Source organism: Nannobrachium achirus, assembly GCF_963921795.1.
Source record: "Nannobrachium achirus genome assembly, chromosome: 14".
In the NCBI taxonomy this organism is placed as follows: Eukaryota; Metazoa; Chordata; class Actinopteri; order Myctophiformes; family Myctophidae; genus Nannobrachium; species Nannobrachium achirus.
In genome coordinates, this window is record NC_137821.1 from 22,992,362 (window position 1) to 23,020,167 (window position 27,806).

General features: G+C 40.9%; 3 protein-coding genes across 4 annotated transcripts; 2 read left to right on the top strand and 1 right to left on the bottom strand.

The window, feature by feature from the left end:
• Positions 1-525: 525 nt before the first annotated feature.
• On the bottom strand, positions 526-3,605 carry LOC308298748 (uncharacterized protein; the record flags this gene model as incomplete). Its single annotated transcript, XM_080742409.1, has 4 exons — positions 526-975; positions 1,110-1,283; positions 2,874-2,953; positions 3,512-3,605. 4 exons carry the CDS (start codon positions 3,603-3,605, stop codon positions 526-528), a joined length of 798 nt encoding a protein of 265 aa, XP_080598535.1.
• Positions 3,606-3,932: 327 nt separating this feature from the next.
• LOC308297919 (uncharacterized protein) lies at positions 3,933-4,659 on the top strand (the record flags this gene model as incomplete). The annotated part of the gene is made up of 2 exons (XM_080741483.1): positions 3,933-4,074; positions 4,526-4,659. 2 exons carry the CDS (start codon positions 3,933-3,935, stop codon positions 4,657-4,659), a joined length of 276 nt encoding a protein of 91 aa, XP_080597609.1.
• A 3,074-nt stretch (positions 4,660-7,733) lies between these two features.
• Positions 7,734-24,572, top strand: LOC308298747 (uncharacterized protein). Of its 2 annotated transcripts, none has more exons than XM_080742407.1 (22): positions 7,734-7,949; positions 8,422-8,670; positions 8,752-8,854; positions 9,071-9,183; positions 9,283-9,353; positions 9,450-9,572; positions 9,681-9,767; positions 11,273-11,404; positions 11,512-11,643; positions 12,984-13,018; positions 13,765-13,805; positions 14,429-16,477; positions 16,603-16,705; positions 16,846-16,961; positions 17,059-17,129; positions 17,346-17,474; positions 17,577-17,672; positions 19,418-19,549; positions 19,906-20,028; positions 21,444-21,478; positions 21,563-21,603; positions 21,705-24,572. In XM_080742407.1, exons 2-22 carry the CDS (start codon positions 8,508-8,510, stop codon positions 21,935-21,937), a joined length of 4,128 nt encoding a protein of 1,375 aa, XP_080598533.1. In that variant the 5' UTR covers positions 7,734-7,949; positions 8,422-8,507; the 3' UTR covers positions 21,938-24,572. The 2 variants fall into 2 exon arrangements, with proteins under 2 accessions (XP_080598533.1, XP_080598534.1); XM_080742408.1 differs by having other exon boundaries at positions 8,422-8,652.
• Positions 24,573-27,806: the final 3,234 nt, after the last annotated feature.

Here is a 27,806-nt window from a genome sequence, read left to right on the forward strand (position 1 = left end):
GTGCGCCTTATATATGGATCATTCATTGACATTGACATTCCCTTTAGCACAGCTCCATCTGTTGGATGCATAACGCAACGGTAGCGTCTATTATGTGCGCCTTATAGTCAGGTGCGCCTTATATATGAAAACAGTTTGAAAATAGACCATTCATTGACAGTGCGCCTTATAGTCAGGTGCGCCTTATAGTCCAGAAAATACTGTACTCTTCTCCACCTTAAACTAGAAAATAAATCCAAAATAGAATGTAGATTTCACAACCATCTTAGAAATCACAGCGTGTCTTAGGAATCACAGCATGACCGTCCCTCCAAGCAATGGTATTGGGATAATAAACAAATGTCTAACTTTAGTTGACAAAAAATGGCTTATACTGTATCAATGTAGGCTACACGTTGAAAACATTAAACAGAAGAAAAAAGTCAAACAATATTGGATGTTAATGGTTAACTCAAATGTACTTAATCATTTTCAGTGTACAGTAACTACCGTATGCATGTTACGCATGTTACGGTGCCTTTCTTCTTAGTTTTTATGCCATACAGGTATAGACGTTTGTATTGGAGCCATATTGCAAGGTAGGAAATGTGAGCTTGTCTTCAAGCACTCAGGGGTGAGTTTCAGACACACAAAGCAGAACTCAATCTGGCAGCGAGGACAGATGATGTTCTTACACCCAGTATTGTTGTGCTCCACTCTCTGGCCGCAGGTGGGGCAGGCCCGGATGGAGGGACAGTCATCAACTCCGGTCACATCAGGAAGGTTGAGGGTTCCGCAGTTCTTCAGAATTTCCAGGTCGTGATTCACGCAGCCGTCATTGTCGCAACGGTCAGAGCGCGGAGCACGCCCTTTCCACGGCTTCAGACACTGCCAGCAGAACTGGTGGAACTGCATCTTTTCTGCTACACAGATGGTGCACTGGACATTTAGGTTGGTGAGGTCCTCTCTCTCCACATAGCTGTTGCATCCTGGACACTTTGGAAAAGAGTGGAAAGACGGGAATCTTAAATGGAGAGTTATTTGGTTGTTAAAAGTCACAACAAATCTTATCATTTCATAATTCCAAATTGGGAATGTGATGTTAATTGGGAATATACCAGAATACTCACTGTTTTAAAGTCACAGTATTCTATGGCTGCCAGGCGAGCTAGGACTTTTTCAAAGTACTGCATCTCCTCAGCAGTCAGCACTGCCAGTCTACGCACCTCTTGGTAGGACCACACCTGATCACACTTCTGCACAGTGCCATCCTTTAATGCAGGGCACTTGAATTTGTACTGGCCCTGGGATTAAATAAGAGGACGGACTCTATGAATTTAGAGCAGTAGTTAGTGCACACACAGTAGTGCCAAATGAGGCCTGCAAAACACTGGGAAACTAGAAAACGTGCTCCTAAGAGCACAGTTCTCCACTCTCCGCCAGGTCAGGTAGGTTATTCTGGGCCAGCAATGTTCGGAATTCACCAATCGGAATCGAATATGGAAAATCAGACGGATCCGTCTTGATCACTTGACTATAGAGATAATGTGTACATATTTGTGTGGTGTTTGTAAGGTTCAGCTCAGTGTGCACAGTTTCGCTCCGATAAGGACTAAACATAGTCTCGGCCTGGCAGAGACAAAAATGCACATTCCTCCTACACTTAAAACCTTTTTTACTACATAGATCAGTGGCTCTTAAACATTTCCAGCACCACTACAAACATTTTGTAGTACCACCTGGTATGGATGCTTGTCTGCAGCCCTAAAGTCACAACTGCTGCAACAACTGAACATTTGTTCAAAGATAGTTGGACAACCACTTCAGAGGCTATATACGACTACGTATGATAACAGCATTCTAAGGTTGGCAAGAAATATTACCTCTAATAGTAGCCATGTGTTGCGTAGAGAATATAGGTTCCTGCCTTCAGGAAGGAGATATGGTGTTCCAGAATACAATAAGGTCAGACTAAAAAGGTCCTTTGTCCATCAGTCGACTTTAAGGCTTAATCAGGAGCTTGGCCATAGGTAGGCTTGGCGGTGGACACTGCTCTTGTCTATATTGTCCTTATGTATGTAAACCTGTCTTGTTTTTCTTTGTTACATGTGTTAAAATGTTTGTTTATATGTTATGTGTCGCATACATGACGTGCTGTGTCGCAAGACAAATTTCAGTGTGAACTGACAATAAAGTACTATATCATATCATATCATTTTCAGCACCACTACCTATTTGACCTGTTGGGTGGTAGATAATGTGCTGTGTCACTGCAACTGGATTTGTTATCATCATTTTACTTTCACTCTCTCCCCCCTCCTGCCATTTACAAGAAGCCACATGACTTAAGGGAATGCATCATGCCATAATCTTTATGGCCTTTATCATTTATCGGAATTCATTGGTTATGGTTTATGGTGGAGTCAAGGATATTTGACCACAGACCCCCATCTGAAAATATTTTCTAGAAACCCCATTTGTTTCTCAAGCTTGTAGATGAGATTGTAGATCTGCTATTTTTGAATAGCCTATAGTATAGGATTAAAGGGGAAGACCACCCATTTTCAAAATTGAACTATGTCAATAATATACCTTTAAATTAAAAAAAAGTTCCCCCCCTTCTGTGTTACCTAGAACTGGAGGATTGATTTTGGGGTTTGTATTGTAAATCACACCAGTGTGATGTCATCTCGGTGTGATTTACAATAGTTCAATATTGAAAACGGGTGGTCTTCCCCTTTAAAGTGGTTGAACTTAATTGTATGCTATATTAACACATTTTGTTGGGGACCTCCTAAAGGATCATTCGGGGTCCCCGGACCCCACTTTGTGAACCATTGACAAGAATGACAACCAGAATAGGATCTATAAATGGGATGATGGAAGGACATTACCTGGTCCAGTAAGCTGCGACACCATGCTGTGAGAGACTCTGGTGTAACAGCATGACCGCAGGACATCTCTGCTCGGAGACCTAATTGGGCTGGAGGAATAAAATACACATAGAAACTGTACACTTACAGCCAATGGATATTATAAAAAATGTCAACTTCTTATTGATTTAGCTAGCTATTTTTATTAGGAAACCCCGGACTGGATCCACGGATCTGGATCTGTTTCTTCAATAGTAAAATCAATATACCGGTAATTGACATTTGTTTAATACAAAAAAGGATTTGGTGGGGGTTTGGTGATGTTCCATACTGTCTGAATCAGCTTTGTTTGAGTTCGTTTAGGCTAAAAGCCTCTCCAGAGACTCCAGGAGCCAGAATGTAGCATATGTCAATGAGGAGCATATTTTGAATTAGGCTATCTATTCCTAGTCAATGGAGAAATTAGCTTTGATTTCTTGCCCACCTTTGGAGTTACATCATGGCAAGGTAACTACACGAACCCTTACTCTGGTACGGACCTTGTACCAGAGCCGCACGAACCCAAACCTCTACCAAAGTGGTCTTACCATTAAGTAGCACATCCACAAATTGACTTATTATTGCCTAGGTCTACAATACAATTATATTTAATAACTCACAATATGGATCCAAATCATCAGGTCTTTTGACAAATTTCAGAGTTGTGTCCCTGGGGTCGTATCTCTTTTCTTCCTCCTGCTGCGGTGTGGTCATTTTCTTTCCCGTCAGTCCCCAAAGCTTCGTTCACGATCAGGACAATGCTGAATACTGAACTGGTGTCACTGCAACCGCTGTGTCACTCCAGCTGGATTTGCTTTATTATTATGTTTTATCCTTTCGCTTTCTGTCTCAAGACAAGTGACTTAGGGGAAAGCAAATATATCTCATAGGTTTACACTGATTGCATGTGCCACGAGTTCTAGTAATAAACATGAAAGTGAAACTTATTTCTAGGCGTCAAGTCACCACCAGAGACTGAGAGTCCCCATCAGATCAGACGGCACACTGTTCGGTCACTTTTAAGCTATATCGGCAAACAAGATGGGTAAAATCTACCAGGTCAAAGTGGTTGGAATCCGGGGAGAGACAATGGTCATTGACTTGTGCAACACAGAGGATCAAATGAAGACCATGACAGTGTTGCAGCTGAAAGAGAAAATTGCAGAAAGGCTTCCAGGCAATGGTAAGCACGAAGCAACTTGGGCTTTGTCCTTTGAGCAACATGTTTGGTTGTAAAACAAAAACAACAGAAATCGCTGTGAAATATACTTTAATTGAATTGAATTAATTTAATTTATTTGTAGTCATATTTTTGCATTTTCAGAATATCTTTACAGAGCGTGGGATAGGAGGAGTGGGGTGACTTATAAATAGAACCCTTTATAGGCCTATTCTATGTGCAGGTCCATGTGAATATAGATGTGTGTTTTGTTTAAAATCAGGTTATATTTTTGCTGGCTGAGTTTACACTGGAATGTTTTGTTTTTTTGTGTGTTTTATTATTATTTATTTAATTGATGTGTCTGATAATAATCCCATGTGGGATGGATCAAGACATTTTCTGAATCTGGACACGAAAATAAAATATTCATTCATTGTACTTCAATTACTCTCTTTTCTGTACCTGTGTGCAGACACTGAGACACTGCGGCTGATCTTCACAAACAAACAACTGGACGGGGATTCGACCCTTCTGTCGTTTTATGGAATCCAGCAAGAATCAGTAATCCAGTTGGTGATCAGAGTTCCTGGAGGACTGACGCTGTGACTGACGAGATGGACACGAGAGAGAGAGAGAGAGATGCTGCTGTTCTTTGACCCTGCTGATCTACTTGTTTTCTGTTGATGATGCCATTCCTGTATTGTTATACATATCTAGCCTACAACACAATAATATAGGCTATTGTTCATTATTGTGATTTATCTCATTGGCAGATGTATGTTGGAACCAAGTCAACCAACCACTTAAGTATGTGCAAGGTACAAATAAAAGTTCCCTGCTGAGAAGTCGCCATGATCTCTTACTGTGTGGACGTTCACCCCCGCTTTGTTCTGTGCGAGACGCACCCAATACCGAACAAACAGCTCTCGCGCTGTCCATGGTTCTGAATTCTACCGTGCACATGTCGCATTACATCTATAGGATAGGCCTACTTGGTGAAAAAAAAGAGAGAGAAAGAAATCTTGTTTCGCGACCGGACTGTTATGTTCGTATACAGTTGTTTGACGCATCCACCCCTTAAGCTTTTATGGATTTTATCTAGCGTAGCGTAAAATAGCCTATTAATTAACAATTGAAAGTAGGCCTACACAACACTGGCTCAGACTCGAGCAATATCCCAGTAAGCTGTTCTGTCCCTTCCTGACACCATCAATCTGATTATGTTCTGTGCACTTAGGTCTACATCGTGTTGGCTAAACTAAGCTACATTTTTATGAATCATACAGGATGTGGCTGCTGTCGCTCCCTGTCGCTCTCTCCATGTTTCCTATAGTATCCAAATAAAGGCTGTGGTTACCTTGTTAGTTTAAGCTAATGTTTATTGCCAATAAAGAAGCAGTACTCTTGGTTGCTTCGGTGCTTCCTGATTGGCTAAAAGTTACTTTATAAAGTTGGAAGAGAACTGGATGTGTTACTCTCTCCCCCCTCCTGGCATTTCTAAGAAGTCACATGACTTAAGGGAATGGCAATGCATCATGCCATATAATCTTTATTGGCTTTATCATTCATCGGAATTTATTGGTTATGGTTTATGGTGGAATCAAGCCTTTATTCTGTCCTTGAAGCATTTCAGAAATAGGATCAACTCACAGAAAGTTATTGCGACCAAAGGTCACAGTATACCATGAGAAATGTCGCAGCTTGTCCGTACAGGAAGTGCGTCCGTACAGGATGTGATGTCACCTCATCAATGTCTCTGTGACATCACAGGTGATATTAAAGGTGTCATCACCTACAGTATGTAAAAGTTCCTTTTATGCCCATGTATGAAGATCCCTGATGTCATCGATATATATATATCACTGGCCAGATGGTAAAGGCATGGCCCATATCTGTGTGGGGTTGGTTCAGATAGGGATCTCCATGTATGGGCATAAAATATATTGCATGGATACATATATTATTATTAATAAAGGATAAAATAAAATAAAAAGTCCATATATGGTCATTCCCAGAAACAAAATCCCTCTTATGCCCATATACTGTATGGAGATTTCTGATGTCATCAGGCCCTAACTGGCCCAAGAGCCTGCTTTACTCTGATTTACACCCTACCTTCCCTGAAAACGTTAATATTAAGTCCATATAATGTATATGGATATATATTGATAAAGGATAAAATAAATTCAAGTTAGTTAATACAGTATAGGCATTCCCAGATGATAACCTGTTAGGGTACCCCTTATGCCCATATGGAGATCCCCAGGCATCAAACCCAGGCCCTATAATTAACATACGTTTTATGCCCATAGGAGATCCCTGTCCCAATGTCATCAATATTAAGGACATATCTGGGAATTCCCATATGTGGTAATGCCCATATATGGTCATGTTTTAACATAACATTGTTGACTATCATGCAGAGGTCTCCATATATGGGTAACTGGTCTGATATACATCACTGGCCATATGGCCATGGCGCCCTGAGGCATCTTACTAGTATTATTTACATGTGAATGTTTGGATTGTTTATGTACACTGTGTGTTCTATATTTGCTTATGTAGGCCTACCCTTTAATATTATTATTACCCTTATTATTACCCTTATTATTATTTATGATAATTTACAGGAGGATTTAACTCTTTGTTCGCATTAAACGCCAGCCCTATACACTTTGATTCCATTTCAACAATTCACCAGCTGATTTCACTAATCGGTTGCCCCCTCTCATCTCCCCAGACAGTAGTATACTACTACATGTTTTGTTGCACTGCCTGGATGAGTTTTCTATATTACGCCAGGCGACTATTCCAAACACATTGGCGACACTTGTCGGCGACCATTCCCCACTGCATCAGCATGGCACCAAATGCAGACTCCAAGGCCTGGTAGGCTACTTGTTTGGGGGGGGGGGGAGTGCTGTGTCACTGTCTGCAACTGGAATTGTCATCATGTTTTTTTTCTCCAACATTTCACTTTCACTCTCCTGGCATTTACAAGAAGCCACATGACTTGTGGGAAAGCAGCATGCCATAATCTTGCTTCAATCATGTACGGAATCTTTGGTTATGGTGGAGGTGGAAGCCAGTTATAACAGCTAGGCTATAAGATTAAACGAATACACTCAGCCTCCACCTTTATAGCCTATACTGCATTGGTCCAAACGTGGTACTAGAGTGTTGTTTGATGAAAACAACTTTTAATTGCATGTTTGTTTGTCATGTTTGGACTTGGGCACCTGCCCTTTTGACTCACAGGTCATTTCCCCAAAGATGGCCTGCCAAAACATCCGTGTCCCGTATCAAGATAAACATTTTGACAATGAATTTATAATTTCACTATCATAATTATTATTTATAATTTAAATGAGCTGGCTGCCATCAGTCCGTATTAGTTTCACTTTTCACCTGCTGCAGAGATGTCAAGTGCCCTTCCTCCTCATAATCTTAGTTGCAACTGCAATTTGATTTTAAACAGACAGCAATCATGGTTATACACTCTTCCATTTGTTATAGTTTCTAGAGAGTCACTGAGTCAGGTTAATTGTTAACGCCAATGCGCCTTGTTTGATCGCCCGCCCCTTCACTGCTCTCTGCACGGCCCCGTTGGCAGTTGACACTTGGCATTAAATGTAACTGAAAATGAAACTGGACCAGGCCAACCAATGTACCAAGTGCTTTCGTGATATGCAACAAGCAAAGACCGAGACACGTTTATTTTTCTCGCCTGACGCAGCGGCATCTAACTGGCTGAAACGTTTTTCTATACGATGCAGTTGTTTAATTGTGTTGTTGCAGTATGGCGCAAGTATTGGAATTAATCAAGACAAGTTAAATAGGCCTACAACAACATGTATCAAAGAAGTAAGATGGATTAGACCCTTACAATTCTCCAGGTAAGTAATAAGCTGCCGTTTTTGCGTTTTTTACGCATACATCACTATAATAAATATTTGAGTCTTGCAATTGAGGGGTAGGATTTGGGGTCGTTTGGGGTCGATTTGGGGAATGGAAATGGTCACATTTATTCTCTGATGCGTTTTGTCCAACTGTAGAAGCCTGGTTGTAAAACCAGGCTTCTTCTTGATTCTTTGGAACTCGGGTGAGACTTTTATCCAAATAAAGTCAATTTGGGTTTATTTTCAGTCAAGGACCAAGTTTAAGTTATCACAGAATTTTAAGAAGTTTGACTGGGTTTCCATAAAACGCTTCTAAATTAAGCGAATTTTCAGAAAGTCCGAAAAATTGAAGCGAATTTATTCATGTTTTTTTTTTCTTTTTCTTTTTTTCCCCCCAGTTTTGTTTCATGGTAGAATATCTCTTGATGCTTTGCCTCAATTGTGTGTCTGTTTTACCTCTATTTTCTAGCACATGGACCAGAATCACCAGATAGGCCTTCTGTTCGTGAAGTAAAAACTCTTAACACATTTGCAACACGCGAGGCCAAGGGAAACATGGATGTTAGGAGGGAGAAAGGAGGAAAGGGAGGAAGAGATAGCCAAAACATGAAAGATGATTTCTGTGATAGAAAGAAAGAGTCTTCCAAGAAAACAACAGCAAAGAGCAACTGTCCTCCAGAAACAAATTCTTCACAGAGAGGTGCATCTGCCAACTCTGGTGACTCTCCCATGACATTATCTATCAGAAGTCAAATTGTAACATAGTGTGTTGGTATAATTTCAAATGTCTCTCTTACAGTGACCAAGTATTATGGTTTGGAAAGACAAGCAGCAACCTGTTCCTTTAACACTGTGCTCCAGATTCTCTTCATGAATAAAGACTTCAGAGAGGCTGTAGGAAGGTCTGTTATACTGTAATATTATTGTACTATTATTGTACTATTATTGGTGTAATGATAATTTAATGATAGGTTCATAGTTAGATTCATTTAACTATAATAATATATATATATATTAATAATATTACCTAATATAATACCTAATATAATATAACTATATTAGGTAGGCCTACAAACATACCAGATTGCTTATGCCAAATATATAATTTTCCTTTATAGGGTCTACAGCATAACTTCCAATAATACTGATGCTCAACTTAATAAGTTGTTTGATAACTTAAAGAAAGATAAAGCTGATTCATCTGCTGTGAAATTGAATTTGGGTGGTCGAGGTAAGATACATGAGATTTTATTATTTTATATTACTTCTGAACACATGTTAATCAAATAGATTGAAATAAATGCATATTGTTTTACCATCCTATTTCCAGCATATATAGAGCGTGATCCTGTTAAGTATTTGGAAAGGATCCTGAACACGACCAGTCCTGAAGCATCACAGGTATACTCTTTTAATGTTAATCACAGACACTGTCTCCTCATGAAAAGTCTACTTAAAATATCATGTATACATTTACATGGACACTTGTGTCTTCAGATGTTTCGTGGACAGCTAAGACACAGGACCACATACTGTAGATGTCAGCACCATATTGATGTGGTCAATCCATTCTGGAATCTGCCTCTTGTCATGGATACAGATACTGAAGTCTATAGTGTGGTAACTATCTGATTCAACACAATTATTTTTGACGTCTACAAATAGTTTTATAAACAGTACTATTAACAGATGTTCACGATGAATCACTGATAATTATATACTTTTCAGTTGAATGGATTTTTCAAGCATTCCAAATTCAGTGGACATAAGCAGATAGACTGCCATCAATGTCGTTCTAAAAGAGATGCAACTACTGTAAGTTCTGAAAAAAGACAAACAAACAAAACATTTCAATAGATTTACATAGAAACTGTCATAAAATGTGTATGGTCATAACATTTGTCATGAATTGCAGTCTAATGACAATTAGATAGCTTCTGAGAGTATTCATTCTGTTCCACATAATAAATTATAATGCAAAGACCTCTTAGAAAGCATCTATCTTTTTAAGAGTGTTCACAGTCCTTTGATCTTAAAGGAGTAGTTCACCACAAAATGACCTTTTTTTCTGTTGATTAGTCAGCCATGGAGACTTATTATTTTGTTGTATTCGTCGCATTCCTAAGACAAAAAAATTGATTATAGTAAATGTACCCCCATTGATTCTGGATGGGGACCCAAATGCATGGGCATGGATGGGGACCCAAATAAGGCCCTGGATGGGGACCCAAATGCATTTGGGTCAGTAAAAGTAGGGTCAAGTAAATTTACCCCTCACAAATGCATTTGGGTCCCCATCCAGGGCCTTGTATTTGGGTCCACATCCAGGCCCATGGATTTGGGTCCCCTTTCAGAATCAATGGGGGTAAATTTACTATAAATTTTTTTTGTCTTATAGTCGGAGGCCTTAGGGATTTTTCATGCTAATCAGTCTAAAAGCGCCAAATTTTGCACAGATGTAGCCCAAGGCATGCTCTAATGATTTAGCTAGGGCGCCCGAGTCGGCGACCTTCGGGGTCGCCACAGCGGCCAAATCAAGTTGGGCTTCCATCAACTTTCTATACAGGTGGAAAATACCCAGAAAAACATTTTTTTCTGGGTATTTAAGTAGGATGTGAGGGGTCTAACTAGGGGTTTGTCATTATGCTGAATCCATTGCAAGCATTTGTTTTGCACAAAAAACATTCCTTGGGCTACAAATGGCCCCAGGAAACGCCCACAAAACTGTGAAAAGTGTGAAAAGTGATGACTCATCACTTTTCATCACTAAACCATCATTTTCTGGTCGATGGGAGCCCAACTTGATTTGGCCGCTGTGGCGACCCCGAAGGTCGCCGACTCGGGCGCCCTAGCTAAATCATTAGAGCATGCCCTGGGCTACATCTGTGCAAAATTTGGCGCTTTTAGACTGATTAACACGAAATTACCATTCTATCTCGGCCCCCGACTATTAGGAATGCGGCAAGCAACTCAAGTCTCCATGGCATGACAAATCAATAGAAAAACGGTCATTTTGGGGGTGAACTACTCTTTTAAGATAGACTTGTCAACATTGTTTTAAATCTATATAAACCATAGTGCCAAGAGTTTTAGCTCCCATTCACTTAGCTCCATCTACCACTACTACTACTACTACTACTACTTCTACTACTACTACTACTACTACCACTACTACTACTACTACTACTACTACTACTACTACTACTACTACTACTACTACTACTAATCCTAATTACCGGTATATTCAATTCCATTATGATAATCATAGCTTATACTATATTCTGACTATTATTCCTGTACGTACTGTATATGTCAACTAGCAAACCGAGATAATGGATCATCCAGAGATTCTGACACTACTACTCAATCGATATGAGTATGACAAAGTTCTCTGTCGATACAACCAATCATATCGCTGTGCGGATGTGCCTCTCAACCTTCAAATGGCAGAGGTATGTGTCAACTACCTCATAACTGTCATTATTAAGTTCAGGCAATGGCTGCTAATTCAATCATTTTCTATAATGTGATATTCTGTGTTTTATATATTTCTGATCAGAATCAGACGTATGAACTACATGCAGTTTTAGACCATCATGGTGGTATACCAGGTTGTGGATATTGGACTGCTACAATCAAGTCTCAAGACGATGGCAGATGGTACAAGTTTGGCAATACATGTGTCACACTGGTAAGAGAAATCACCTCCACAGTCGGCTAAATGGAAAGTTGCACACGTTTGCCTACCCAGGGCTATGTCATAACCTGTTGTAGCTCCACGATGAGGCCGATTTCAAATAGTTGGGGTGACGGTTCTTTCCTGGCCTACTGGGAGTGTGCATGCAATATTTGTAGCATTTTGCGTAAAACGGTAATCCTTTTGTTAGGCCTGGGGCCAATTCTGATATCTTCACAAATTGGTACCACCCAAGGTGACCGTACATTTTTTACATTTTTGACTTCCTACATGTCTCTAGTTTACATTTTGGTATGATAACCCTTTCTGAGACCCAGCTTAATTGATGTTATCAGCCGCTAGAGTCGGTCTCCCATCGACTTTCTATACAGGAGGAAAATACCCAGAAAGTTTTTTTTTCTGGGTATTTAAGTGGGATGTGAGGGGTCTAACTAGGGGTTTGTCATGATGCTGAATCCATTGCAGGCATTTGTTTTGCACAAAAAACATTCAGTGGCCTAGAAATGGCCTCAGAAAACAATACACGTATGGGTGAGTATTCATGTTAGTCGGAGGCCTTAGGGTTTTTTTTCTCGTGCTAATCAGTCTAAAAGTGCAAAATTTTGCACAGATGTAGCTCATGGCATGCTCTAATGATTTAGCTAGGGCGCCCGAGTCTGCAACATTCGGGGTCGCCACAGCGGCCAAATCAAGTTGGGCTCCCATCGACTTTAGTGATGAAAAGTGATGAGTGACCCCGAAGGTCGCCGACTCGGGCGCTCTAGCTAAATCATTAGAGCATGCCCTGAGCTACATCTGTGCAAAATTTTGCACTTTTAGACTGATTAGCACGAGAAAAAAAAACCCTAAGGCCTCCAACTAACATGAATACTCACCCATACGTGTATTGTTTTCTGAGGCCATTTCTAGCCCACGGAATGTTTTTCGTGCAAAACAAATGCTTGCAATGGATTCAGCATCATGACAAACCCCTAGTTAGACCCCTCACATCCTACTTAAATACCCAGAAAAAAAAGGTTTCAGGGTATTTTCCTCCTGTATAGAAAGTCGATGGGAGACCGACTCTAGCGGGTGATAACATCAATTAAGCTGGGTCTCAGAAAGGGTTATCATACCAAAATGTAAACTAGAGACATGTAGGGAGTCAAAAATGTAAAAAATTTACGGTCACCTTGGGTGGTACCAATTTGTGAAGATATCAGAATTGGCCCCAGGCCTAGTTTGGTCGTTGTCATTCTGGCCTGGCGGGGATAACAACTTAATGTTACTGTACTGTCTCTGTGCCATTTCTATGCCATTGTGCCAATTTTTTATGTTATCTTTGTCCTTGACAGATGAATCCACAACCCTTCCAGACACTCACAGAAAGGTAAACTTAAGCTCATCATTTTCAATGTTCAAGATTCAAGATGTCTATTGTCACATGTACGAACCAGCTGGTACCAGCAGCCTACTTTAAGCTTCCTCAATATTGTGGATAACAATAAAATAAATAAGATAAATTGTTATTTATATTAAACTTTTTGAAGTTATAATAGATTTATACTTTAAGTTCGCACAAAGAAATTCACCCCTTGCCTGATGTAAACTTAAAACAATAAACAATTATCAACAATTCTGCAGTGTAATAATAATTCCCTGTATATTGTTGTGGGAATGGAAAAATAATAAGCATTTATACATTTGTTTATTATGACCAAGTGTGCATACACCCTTGTTTGTGATACTGAAGGAAAGAGGCATAATGGCAAGGTTTATTAATTAGCCTACTTACTTATAGTAGTGAGAATGAAAGTTTGCAGGGAATGTCCTCCTACCAGTGAGGAGACCCCACTGGGAGGACACAGGTTCCCCTTCCTACTCCTCCCACCCAACACTCCCTGCTGACAGGTGCCACCCCAGCCCAGGAGTATGTGCAGTGACAAATATCACCCTCCCTGCCCGGCTTCCCTTCCGCAAACAACGCCAATTGTCGTATTGACGCCCGACAAAGCCAGATGAGCCACGGTGGATTTGAAACCCTAGACTCTGTGGTGGTGGGCAGTACTTTACTTTACTGTGCCACCCTAGTGCACCCACAATGTGTTTCTCTAAATGATATGTTTCTTCCACTAGGTCCAATACTGCATATCTTCTCATGTACAAGAAAGAGAAAAGTAAGTTAAGGAAAATGTTTTTTTTTTTTTTTTTTTGTATTTCTTAAAGCTGTACTGTGGAAGCTGCTCAACTAGTGGTCAGTAGCGGTATTGCTTTTTTCGGCCGGAGTCGCCGCGCGCGGACCACCGCGGCCGTCGCGAGCACCTCCGCCTTGCCGATACGATTCCGTAGAGCCGTCTCCCATCATTTTTAGACCAGAATTGAGGGAGTAGCAAGCAAGATTCCTTCACCAATGTAAACACAGTTGCTGAGGGAAGCTACTTCCTTTAGAGACAGCAAGACTCGCTGTGATTGGCCGGTGGTGTATGATCGGCGCTGTGATTGGCCGGTAGTGTATCATGTGGGAGATGACATCATTTTGCCGGGAAATTCTCCCCCCCTCACAACTCATAGAAAACATATAAAGAGAAGGCTTCAGAAGCTGAAAATAACAGAGTGGGGGTTCTAAAACTTTAGCGATTTAACAGTTAGGACAATTTTAAGATTTGTTTTATAAAAAAAGTTACATGGTATAACTTTAATAATTTGTATGAGCAGCTGTTCAGCAGAATTACAACCACTGATCTGTTAAAAGACTACTGGTACATTGTTTTAACTTATAGGCTTTTCTTAAAAATTTCAGAACATATTCCTGATCAAGACAGTGGTCAGAGAGTGCATGACAAAGCTGGAGAAGACTGTCAGATGTTGCAACATGCTGTCCAGAAATCTGTTGCAAGACATGAGGATAGTAAAGTTGTGAGAGCAGACACATTCCAAGACAAGCATAGGAGCATAAACATGGATGTTAACAGAGACAAGCATAGCAAAGGAGGAGGGGATGTTCACATAGAACTGTGGGCAAAGAGAGAGGGGGGACAGGAAGAAGAGAGCTATGGTGGTGGACAGGCAGGAATGGCAGAACAAGGAGGGCAGAAAGAGCATAAAGAACTGGGAGATGGTGAAAAGGAGAGACCACATGACAGTCAGAAACAAGGTGGATTAAAGGGACAGGAGAGACAATATGACAGTCAGAAACATGGTGGAGTAACGGGACAGGAGAGACAATATGACAGTCAGAAATATGCTGGAGTAAAGGGACAGGAGAGACAATATGACAGTCAGAAACAAGGTGGATTAAAGGGACAGGAGAGACAATATGACAGTCAGAAACATGGTGGAGTAAAGGGACATGAGAGACCATATGACAGTCAGAAACAAGGTGGATTAAAGGGACAAGAGAGACAATATGACAGTCAGAAACATGGTGGAGTAAAGGTACAGGAGAGACCGTATGACAGTCAGTACCATGGTGGAGTAAAGGGAAAGGAGAGACCGTATGACAGTCAGAAACATGGAGGAGAAAAGGGAGATGGAGGAGAGGAGAGACAATATGACAGTCAGAAACATGGTGGAGTAACGGGACAGGAGAGACAATATGACAGTCAGAAACAAGGTGGATTAAAGGGACAGGAGAGACAATATGACAGTCAGAAACATGGTGGAGTAAAGGGACAGGAGAGACAATATGACAGTCAGAAACATGGTGGAGTAAAGGGACAGGAGAGACCGTATGACAGTCAGTACCATGGTGGAGTAAAGGGACAGGAGAGACCGTATGACAGTCAGAAACATGGAGGAGAAAAGGGAGATGGAGGACAGGAGAGACAATATGACAGTCAGAAACATGGTGGAGTAAAGGGACAGGAGAGACCGTATGACAGTCAGTACCATGGTGGAGTAAAGGGACAGGAGAGACCGTATGACAGTCAGAAACATGGAGGAGAAAAGGGAGATGGAGGACAGGAGAGACTATATGACAGTCAGAAATATGCTGGAGTAAAGGGACAGGAGAGACAATATGACAGTCAGAAACAAGGTGGATTAAAGGGACAGGAGAGACAATGTGACAGTCAGAAACATGGTGGAGTAAAGGGACAGGAGAGACCACATGACAGTCAGAAACAAGGTGGATTAAAGGGACAAGAGAGACAATATGACAGTCAGAAACATGGTGGAGTAAAGGGACAGGAGAGACCGTATGACAGTCAGTACCATGGTGGAGTAAAGGGACAGGAGAGACCGTATGACAGTCAGAAACATGGAGGAGAAAAGGGAGATGGAGGAGAGGAGAGACAATATGACAGTCAGAAACATGGTGGAGTAACGGGACAGGAGAGACAATATGACAGTCAGAAACAAGGTGGATTAAAGGGACAGGAGAGACAATATGACAGTCAGAAACATGGTGGAGTAAAGGGACAGGAGAGACAATATGACAGTCAGAAACATGGTGGAGTAAAGGGACAGGAGAGACCGTATGACAGTCAGTACCATGGTGGAGTAAAGGGACAGGAGAGACCGTATGACAGTCAGAAACATGGAGGAGAAAAGGGAGATGGAGGACAGGAGAGACAATATGACAGTCAGAAACATGGTGGAGTAAAGGGACAGGAGAGACCGTATGACAGTCAGTACCATGGTGGAGTAAAGGGACAGGAGAGACCGTATGACAGTCAGAAACATGGAGGAGAAAAGGGAGATGGAGGACAGGAGAGACTATATGACAGTCAGAAACCTGGAACAGTGAAGGGTGCTGTCCAAAAGGCGGCATATGACGACACCATGTATAATTCAGTAAACGATAGAAGGAAAGATTCCAGGATGTCGAAAATAGAGAGCACACTTTCAGGTTTGTTTAGTTCCCCAGGTAATATATAACCCACAGCAACAGCATTATGTTATATATCATCTACAAGTGTTGAAATCCTAATATCTGATAAATGTCATGGTATGTGATATTATTCCCCCATGCAGCCTGCAGATACAATGGTTTACTGAATCAAGGATCAACATGTTACCTAAACAGCGTTCTCCAGGTTCTGTTCATGACCAAAGACTTCAGAAAGGCTGTAGAAAGGTTTGGCACAGTAAATATGCAGATTTTAGGTTCATTATAATATAACTGAATTGATCATGTCTACCAATTTGCCACTTCTGGTTTTGGAGAACAATAATTTCATGGCAGATTGCTTATAACCATTATGGTTTCTTCCCTAGACACTGCTGTGAAAATCCCAAGAATATTGATGCTCAACTTAATGCACTGTTTGAAGACTTAAAGACACATCCGTCTTACACGTATAAAATCACACAGAAAATGGAAATTAAAGAAGGTGCGAGACACAATATTATAAGCAAATAGTCTTCATATCCACTTTTATAAGCTAAAAGCAATGATAAACATGTTATGTTTTACCACCCTACTTCCAGTGTATGTACAGCGTGATGCAGCTGAGTATTTGGAGAAGATCCTGATCATGACCAGTCCTGGGGCATCACAGGTACTGTACTGTAAGCTTCTAATGTTAATCACACACACAATGTACTGTCTCCTCTATGTACAGTATACATATTCATGTACTTGTCTTGTACAACTGTGTTTTCAGATGTTTTGTGGACATGCTGTAGGACTACATGTTGCCACCATGTCTCCTCATTTGAAATTAATGAAAATATGTCATAGTCATTTATCTGTTTATGTTCTTTTGTGTCTTCAGATTTTTCTTGGAGAGTTAAGATACAAGACCACATGCTGTAGGCCTTCATGTCGCCACTATACTGATGTAGTCAATCCATTCTGGAATCTGCCTCTTGCCATTGATACAGATAGTAAAGTCTATAGTGTGGTAATGACAATTCTCTGATTTTGTATATTACGTTATCATGTTATGACCCATGACGGTCCCACAGTTTCTTTCAGGGATCACTGATCCTCATTTATTTTTCAGATGGATGGTATCAGTAAATTTTTCAGACCTAAACATTTGAATGGAGATAACCAGATGTATTGTGATAACTGTGATGCCAAAGAAGACGCGACTTTTGTAAGTTATGAACAAACAAGTTTCTTTTAACTTCACATTGAGACTTTACTATTTGCTGACCTACAAGGTTATTCTTGGTTTACAAATAAATACTTTTTATATTGTTTGTAGAAACAATTTGTCATTAAACGAAACAGGTTTTTCTGATTTTTCATATTCTGTTTTTGGCTGAAATTTCTAAAAGGGCCTTTTAGTGAAATTATCGAAAATAGCAGACCTCCAAGAGCTTGGAGGTCTGCTATTTTTGGTGCTTGATACCACACTGAACTAAGCATAATCAAGTGAATACTGGAGATGTGGCATAACAGCATGGATTTCTACACAGAGAGGGCAATTCTTTCAACATAAGATGGTGCAAGTTCAGGAGAGTTTGGACAAGGCAATTCTCTTGAATGCTGCCTTCAGGAAAGAGGGCATAGCAAAAAATGCATTCATGGTCTGGAGAGGGCACTTTTTACAGATGGATAAAAGGGCAGGGGCTCAAGCCCCGCATTTGATGTCTATGTGTGCACGTGCCTGCCTACCTGACCTGGCGGAGACCTGTGCTCAGAAGAGCAGAGCTTCTAGTTATTATTGTTGCGACCGTTAGGTCGCAGTTACTATCAAAACCTCCACCGCCTGTCAGTCACTTTGCACACACACTCCTTGGCTGCCAAACCACAACCCCCTCATTTCTCACATGGCCCTCTTCTAGCGCCACCATGAGGCCGATTCTTGCAAAACACATTTTTGGACACTGCCCCTACAAATGTTGCCCTAAAATCATGCAAAGCGGTACACAGTATGTCTAGACTTAACCTCGCATCACCAGGCTTTCTGGGGGAAAGCCTGGTATTCGTTTACTAAACAGGTCGGTTGATCCAGTCTAGACCGGATGACATCCTACGTCATTTTGTAGTCAAAACGGACAACACTTTGGCAGGAACTACCAAACCGGAATCAGTTTTAACCCAAAATAAAACTACTTGCGCATGCGCTCACTACTTAGCGCATGCGCCAACTGGGTTGAAACTGATTCCGGTTTGGTAGTTCTGGCCAAAGTGTAGTCAATTTTTTCAAACACATTTTTGGACACTGCTTCTACAGATTTTGCCCTAAAATCACACAAAGCGGTACACAGTATCTCTACAGTCATGTCATCAACATGCATCTGTCCCATCTAGCGACACCATCAGGCAGATTATTTCTAAACACATTTTTGGACACTGCTCCAACTGATTTTGCCCTAAAATCACGCAAAGCGGTACACAGTATCTCTAAAGTCAACATGGATCTCATTTCCCATATTCCCTCCTGATAGGCTACCATTGCCTTCTAAAGTTTGTGTATGTGACCTGGCGGTCGCTTACCTCCCAATTAGGAAGTCTTACTGGTTGTTATCATTATTATTATTGGTGTGGTGAATTATTGGAGCTGCTTCCTACATTTGACTTAGTGTGTCCCTATGTGTGGTGCAGCACAAACAGCTGCAATACCGCTTAGTGACCAAGTGGCGCTGGCGAGCAGCCTAGACATATGCACGCACACACACACACACACACACACACACACACACACACACACACACACACACACACACACACACACACACACACACACACACACACAGTGTATATCTGCTCAGATGCACCGCCCCACTTCGAACTGATGGTTTGATTTGTATTGTTATTATCATCATATCATTATCATCACTGCTGTCATCATTATAATGGTTTCATTGTGTATACTATATGTCATTCGACCAGGAAAGTGTGATAAATCATTATCCAGAGATTCTGACACTGCTGCTCAAGCGATTTGAGTTTAACTTCCATCTCATGGACTACATTAAAGTCGACCGCTCTGTAGATGTGCCTACCATGCTGAATATACCAGAGGTATGTTATATAACTTCACTTGATCTATTAAAATGTTTAAATATTGCTGAAAAATCTTTGTAAGATTTCATGTCATTATCTCGTTTATGTAGAATGCCATTTCTGCCTAGATTAAAAAATACTGTATGCTAATATGAAGTCAGTCAATCACATAAATAAATACAGCAATATACTAAAATTATAACCTTAGCCAATATATTCTGAATATAATTAAGACAAATTATTATTTTTAAATGTTATTTAATTATCATTTTCACAACAATATTGTTACATTGGATTATTATTTTATATTTTTGTATTTAAAAATTGTGCTTTTAGCATCCATTCATTATATTTGCCTTCAACCTGTTTTTCAGACATATGAACTATATGGGGTCGTGGATCACAGTGGGTCTCTAAAGGGTGGCCATTACACTGCTAGAATCAAGTCCCAGGACGATGACAGATGGTATTGTTTTAATGACAGCTCTGTCACAGAGGTAAGACAGATTGCTTCTATAATTAGTGGTTGCCTATAGGGCAAGACACAATTGTTCTCTTCCAACTTATAGGGTACTATAGAGTAACACTTTATACTAGAGTAAACCCGAAAACCCCAGATGTTCATTGAGTTCAATGTGATGTTATAGAGTAAACCCCAAAAGTCCATTGAGTTGTATGGAAGTCAAGCTTGAGGATTGGTCAAGCTTCACATGACATTTTAATTTTATCCATAGGCAACCACACTGCACCACTTGCAATTTCCCAGAATTGCATCTCTCTCTCTCTCTCTCTCTCTATATATATATATATATATATATATATATATATGTCACGGTTTGATAGAGAAACAGTACGGTCGAGAAACGGAGCACTCGTCGTGCGGCACGGGGCGGAACAAGCGGTCGCCACAACAACGTCCTCCAGGCGGAGCCGCTCGATTGTCCACGACATTGCAAGCGGCGCGAAGGCCAGCGGACCTTGGTCCTGCTCTTCGCCCCCGAGTGCCGCAGGCGCGAGTGGCCGCGAAGAGCGGGCCAGGGCCGCACGGCCGGCGGAGCGCCGCGCGAGTTACGAAGCCGTGGTGAATGCAATCGTTATATTTATATAACGAGCAAGCCCATAACAAGCCCACGATAAACGCCCTGTCCAAGTGACTACAATGGAGCGCTCCCTAGCTCATAGTAAGCTAATGGCTAAACACTGCCGAGCTAGGCTAGTAAATAAAGAAAGAGTCGCAAACGAGTGACGTCAGCGCCTTCACTAGTGAATGGCTGTCGTCGCCATCTGGTGGTGATTGGTGTGTGGTGAACGACAAAACAAGCGCTCTTACAATGAACGTACTGAGTTACCCAAACGTACTGTATATATATATATATATATATATGTATATATATGTGTGTGTTACAGTTAGATTGGGGTAAGAGCGCTCGTTTCACCACACACCCCTACCACCACCTGGATCAATTCACTTTGATAGTTACTCATCAACACACCTGTGTAATTCTGCGTATTGACCACACGATGGCGACAACAGCCATTCACTTGTGCAGTCGGTGACATCACTGGTCTGCAACAACTCTTTGTTTATCTACTAGCCTATCTCATCTGTGTTTAGCCATTAGCTTACTATGCCTAACCCTAACCCTAACCTTAACCTCAGTAAAACTATGCCTAAACCTAACCCTAACCCTAACCATAACCTCTGTGGGGTGAGGCGCCATCCTGCCGACGCTACGTTGTCATTGTTGTGGATCAAAGCGACCGCTTGTTCCGCCCCGCGCCGCACGACGAGCACTCCTGTTCTCAATCTAACTATATATAAATATAAATAAATGTGTGTGTGCAATGCATGTATGTTAATTTATTTATTCAAGAATTGAACATTTTAAGAACTGTGTTTATTTCTTAACAGCTGCATCCCCAGCCATTCCAGAGTTCCAGTGAAAAGTATGTTTCTATTTTTCAATTCCTCTGTTTTTGCTTAATTCACATTGTGTTTTTCTCATATTTTATACATGATTCTTGCTCTAGGTCCAGCAGCGCATATGTCCTGTTTTACAGGAAAAAGAAAGGTCAGTTCAAGGAAATGCTGAGTTACTTGATCATCATGAGCAGATCTACCGTTTTAAGCCATGCAACTAATCTTTATCTCTGTTTTGCTTGATATTTCTAGAAGATACTCCTCGTCTTCAAGGCCATGATGTCGGCCGAGAGCCTTTTTCTGAGAAGCATGACGGCAAACGCAGGGAAGACAGAAATACGTTGGGGAAGGTAACTAGGCGGGCCTTGCAAAGAGCACCAGGGAGGTATAAGCCCTATTCACGCCACGGCCCGCCCACTCACCAAATTTCTCAGCAACTTCCTGGTGCTGACGTCAGTTTAGAAGGGGAAACTATACAGAAATAGCTGGACTTAAAGCCAACAAATCATTATTTCGAACGGTAAAGTAAATTATAATGCTTTGTGCCTTTTACTATCTTGTGTTCTTGATCATGCTAGCCGTATTTTATACTTTACTATTCGGAAATTGCATTAAATTTGCGATTTCTGTGTTAACTCTATAGGCTTATAGTAGGGTTTTCTCCTTCAAAACGTGACTTCAGCACCAGGGGGATGCTGAGTGGGCGGGCCGTGAATAGGGCTAATTGGAGGCAAAGAGTTGGTTGGAGGAGGCAGGTGTTCAAACCTTACAAAAGGGCACATCTGCGCTCGCGCAGTGTACACGCTGATATCTGGGGTGGTGTGAGGTTCCCTCGTGCCACTTCACACCAGAAATGTTGTACAGTGAACTTACTTGCTGCATGTCTCAAATAAAGTTGTTTGCAGCTCCAAGGTTAACGAGATGGAAGAGCACTTTACATCTCTGCATCTAAAACTGACTGATGGCAGCCAGCTAATTTAAATTATAATTACATGCAACATGATGACCAAATGTGTTCAAAGGGAGGTCCTCAGGGTAGTGAAAACAGAGTGCATAAAACACCAAATAATGACCACCATACATGCTTATCAGAACAATACAAGTTGTGTCTACGTTAAAGCTGAGAGGGTAGACGTGGTAGGAAAGGACAAAGATCGAACCCTTATGGATGGAAATAGAGAAATAAAAATCACACCCGTGTGAAGTGGAGCTGTGTGTGTGTGTGTGTGTGTGTGTGTGTGTGTGTGTGTGTGTGTGTGTGTGTGTGTGTGTGTGTGTGTGTGTGTGTGTGTGTGTGTGGATCATGTGTACCGATTTTTGTGACATTTGAAGAAAATATGTAGGAAAAGGAGCAAAAAGTGTGTTTTGGAGAAAATTCAAGATGGCGGAAAATCTATCATGGCGCAAATGGGCGTGGCCTATATGGGGAGATGCGTCATGACCCAAGGAATCCAGGGAAAAAATATTTTTAATTTTCCGACCTACAGTTCAAGAGTTACAGGCCAAAACGTAAAGTGGGGTGTTATGGCGCCACCATGCGGCCAAATGACACAATTATTTTTTATTTAATCCTTGAAATCATTATGAACCTCCTCTCCAAGTCTTGAAACTCTAGCCCCTATGGTTTGCGAGAGACAAATAATTGAATGTGAGTTTTTGCGATTCCCATTATAAGTCAATGGGGAAAATTAATTCACTAATAAATTAATATCAATTAAACTATAGAACCTTTCTCTTAGAAAAGTAATAGCCCACGATTCCCGAGTAAGGCGGTCGATTTGACATATGGCGCGAGTGTGTGGTGGCAAAACTGTGGGACTAGTGGCGTGCCGAAGTTTAGGAAGTTCAGGCTACATACACACAGACACACACACAGACACACAGACAGACAGACAGACACACAGACCCACACAGCCACGTATAGGGAGCCTGTGCTTCACACAGCTCCAAAAAAAATGGAGGAAGGGACAACAGGAAGAAAAGAGCTTTGACAGACATGGGGGAAGGAGTGGACAGGGAGAGTGTGAAGAAGCGTGAGATGATGGACAAAAGCAGTTATGTGATGACCACAAATATAAAGCAGTGGAGGTCAGTGAAGGAAATGTGGAACATCATGGTGATGCCCTAGTAGTAGATGGAAATAAAATGATATCAGTTGGAGTATCAAATGGGGTAAGTCTTGCCCCATGCAAGATATCACTATTTCCATAGATAATGCATTGGTGACTTCGGTTCCAACTGCTAGAAACCTTGGTGTGGTCCTGGACAGCCAGCTATCATTCAAGGCACACATTGCATCAGTCACCCGGTCCTGTAGGTACACTCTATAACATCCGTAAAATCAGACCTTTCCTCACCCAGGAGGCAGTGGACTTTCGCCGTGGACTGAAGACTCACCTTTTCACAGCCCACCTAAACCCTTAGCACTAATGAATCACTCAATGACCATATATGAAGCTAGTTAGCATTTTTTTGGTAGGTTTTTTAGAATCCTTTTCTTTAATGATTATATTGTTTTTTAGATTGATATTCATATGCATATGCTATATTGTTGTTGATATTCTGACATGTTATCTTGTTTATTATAGTGATTATATTGTATATTGTATATTGTATTATCTGCTTTTTTGTAAGTCGCTTTGGATTAAAAGCGTCTGCTAAATGCCTAAACTGTAAGAACTATACTATACAGCAGAAAGAAGTAAAAAAACATGAAATTATCCTATAGACTACTAGAGATAAGTTTTGTTTTGCTGTCCTGTATGTATTTAAGTTCTTTAGAAAACAATCTGAATTATATAATTAATTGGCATATACTGGAATGTCAAACCATGATCATTTGGTACTTTGTAGACCTACCTACCTATATAGCGTCCCCCTTGTGTCCTTTTTTTTCCTTTTTATATTTTAGATGACAGCTATATGTTTACTTTGATTACAAGAAGAAAACGTGAATGTGCCACAGTATGTTTACTTCGGCTCGTCAAGTAGGCTATGTTTATTGTGGTGTTATGGCCTCTTGAGGTCATTTAAAATAAAGATACATTTGTATTATTGCTCAAAGGGCAAGGCTTAGTATAATCACTGTAATATTGTGAAATTAGTTTACTGTGTTCTACTTACTGTGTAAAAAAGAAATAAAGAAAAGAAAAGTATGTGATAAATGAAGAGTTGCAGTGTGCATGTTATTACTGCGTTTTTGACCATCACTGTGATGGTGTATTGGCATGCATTAATTGTCTCCGAGACTATGTTTCGTCCGTCTGTACGTCCTTCCGTCTGTGGGGGAAATCTCGCTTTTGCGAAGGCCCATCATTTCGACCGGAGTGTTAGCGACTCACTCCACGGAGGTTAAGGTTAGGATGAGGGTTAGAGTCGGGTGTCGAAAAGATGAGATGTAGTAACAGCGACACGCTCCCCCGTCTGTGGACAGCTAATCTCTGGCACCGTTGGACACTTCTTGGGCCAGAGCAGAACATCTGAGCCATATTTTTCACATGGGCCTGTTATAGCGTCACCGATGTGTGCAAAACAAATTTTTGGACAGTTTTTTCATATTCCATCCTGATTGGCTAAGATGGGCTTCCAAAGTTTGCAGGAGTGCTCCGTTCTTAACAAAATTTCTCAAATTATGAACAGTGTGATTTCCGTGGCGCTTCTGCTATAAAAGGTTCATTTATATTTTTACCTCCTCTATACTCTGAGCTAACGTGGACAGTTTATGTTGGCAGATGGGCGGACCCGGCGAATCTCTCCGGGAGTCTCCGGCCAATAGCATGTGTTCTCCTCCCCCCACCCCTCTCAGCTCAGCGCAGAGAACGCTGTTGCGTCATGACGTCAACAAATTCGGTGTGACGCCTCCACACTGTTTGTTTAGGGAAATTCTACACTTCCTCCAACAGTGATTTTAAACAATCGCCCAGGCTTATTTTTCTTCCGATTACCAAAATAAGCCTGGGTTTCCGAGGCTACCTACCTTAACTCCACCGATCAATGTAAAATGTATGTACGCACTCCATAGTCTGGAAAAACCTTTGTCCTTCATTTTTCACATCTGCCTTTTAGCACCACCAGGAAGCCAACTTTTGTAAAAGTTGTTTTAAAATATATTACCCCTTTCAGATTTTATCCAAAAATTAGAAGCGGTGAAAACCGCTTCCAATGAGTGGCTTTGTGTGTCCCACGCCCATATATGGTCATTTCAGTCCAGAATGAACAGGTTTTTTCAAAAACAAAATGTCTGTCACCTCATGTCCATATATGGTAATTTCAGTCCAGAATGAACAGGTTTTATCTGTCCCCTCCCGTACGTCCAGAATATCAGTCCAGAATGAATAGGCTTTTTCAAAAAGCAAAATGTGTGTCCCATGTCCATATATGGCCATTTCAGTTCAGAATGAACAGGTTTTATCTGTCCTGTACGTCCAGAATATTTGTAGTGTCTCTCCCGGTCTGATGATTGGATACTTTGAGAATTGGTCAAGCTTCACATGATAATTCGGCCCTCCAGATAAAATCATTCATTCAGAATATATAAAGAATGTAGAATTCAGAATATATATAAAGAATGTATAGATCACAGAGTTCATAACTCTAGATAGAACACATAGAATAAAAGTTCACCGCTTCACTTCGAACCGAGGTTTGATTTTGTAATTTCTTTTGAAGATGCCCATGTGTTTCAGCCAGTTGCATGTTATTAGCACCGTATATTATAAAATGTATTGTACTCTTAAAGTGATCCCTGACTAATACGACAAATATGCCTTAATACATTATATTTGTCCTCTATAACTACAATGTAAAATTAAAAACACCTTCAATATTTTATTTCTTCAAGAAATAGCTAATCTTTCACTCAATAGGGGAAATGCATGTCGCAAGTTGATGATGTCATAAATGTCATGTGTGATCTATCCCTATGGAATTTATGGAAGGCATGTGCAAAAAACACATTTGAAATATTGAGTTGGATGCTCATATTAACCATATGAAGTATTAAGTTTGTTTTTATTTGCACATGCATGCCATAAATTCCATAGGGATAGATCACACATGACATTTATGACATCATCAACTTGCGACGGGCATTTCCCCTGTTGAGTGAAAGATTAGCTATTTCTAGAAGAAATAAAATAATTAAGTTGTTTTTAATTTTACATTGTAGTTATAGAGGACAATTATAATGTATTAAGGCATATTTGTCGTATTAGTCAGGGATCACTTTAACATTTCTTCATCATTTACTTGATCTGAGATAAAGTAAAAAACGTAAAAGAAATAGTTACACACTGACACTGAATACAATCATGTTGTTTTTCACTTGAAAATCAGGTATTTACTGCAAGTGACACAGTCCTATAATGATATATGTTATTGCCAGACCCATGAAATGGGTAGGCCTACATAAGCAAATGTCGGTCTGTCCCTTTTCTATATAAAGGGTATATATGATGATGACATGATGATGACATGCCTACAAAAGGCATGATGTCATAAATGATGATGACAGACAGGGGGTCTGGCACAACCAGGTTGACCTGGTCTAGTTTTTAGAAGAATTCCTGAACACAGAAAATACCAGTTCAGCAGGCACACACAAACACACATAGAACCATACAGTCATGTCAGTCAGGCTCACATACAGGCCAGTACAGGCCCACAAATGCAGCAAGGCCCACCAGGGTGAAGAGGCTGGACACGGCCTGCACAAAACACTGCACCACAGTGCCCCTCGGTCCTCACCATAGGCAGATAGCAGCATGGCCAGCAGGGCAAAGGCTACCAGTGCAGTGAAGAATACACAAGATAGTGGTCATTCTGAGAATGTTAACATGTGTCTCAGGAAGAGCAGGCCCACTAGCTGGCTGACATAACAGTGTTTTTTCAGTCTCCTCTCATCCCTGTTTCTGAGGACCAGAAGGATTCCCTCTCATCCACTAGACTAGCACATACAGGTGTACTGGACCCAACCGATACCACATCCAGGTGTCTGGATCTGACTGGATGAACTGTCCTGCAGGAAACACCACCCAGGTAGGCTTATGAATTGTTGTTCTGAAATGCCTCAAGGACACATGAACACACACTACGAAGTATGCCCATCTTCTCCTCCTTTGTGAATTTCTGAGTTGCAGTATATCAATATTCCCCCTCAAACTACACAGCAAAATCCCTAACCCTCACTACTCTCTGTATTAGGCTAGCTGGCACAAACAGCCATGACCAATATGTTTTGGTGAATGTTTTATGTAAGATATAATCCTAACATTTCACTTTTATTGTGTAACAGTCAAGCTGAATGTCCTCCTGTGGCCTTTGAATTTTGAGCACCCATTCTGTGTCCTCTATGGC

What these genes read in the sequence shown, in the direction of transcription:
- LOC308298747 (XM_080742407.1), top strand. Translation starts at nt 8,508, where the DNA reads ATGGATGTTAGGAGGGAGAAAGGAGGAAAGGGAGGAAGAGATAGCCAA. An exon ending in ATACTGAAGTCTATAGTGTG is followed by an intron (nt 9,573 to 9,680) that starts GTAACTATCTGA and finishes TATACTTTTCAG; the next exon opens with TTGAATGGATTTTTCAAGCA. An exon ending in ATAGTAAAGTCTATAGTGTG is followed by an intron (nt 17,475 to 17,576) that starts GTAATGACAATT and finishes TTTATTTTTCAG; the next exon opens with ATGGATGGTATCAGTAAATT.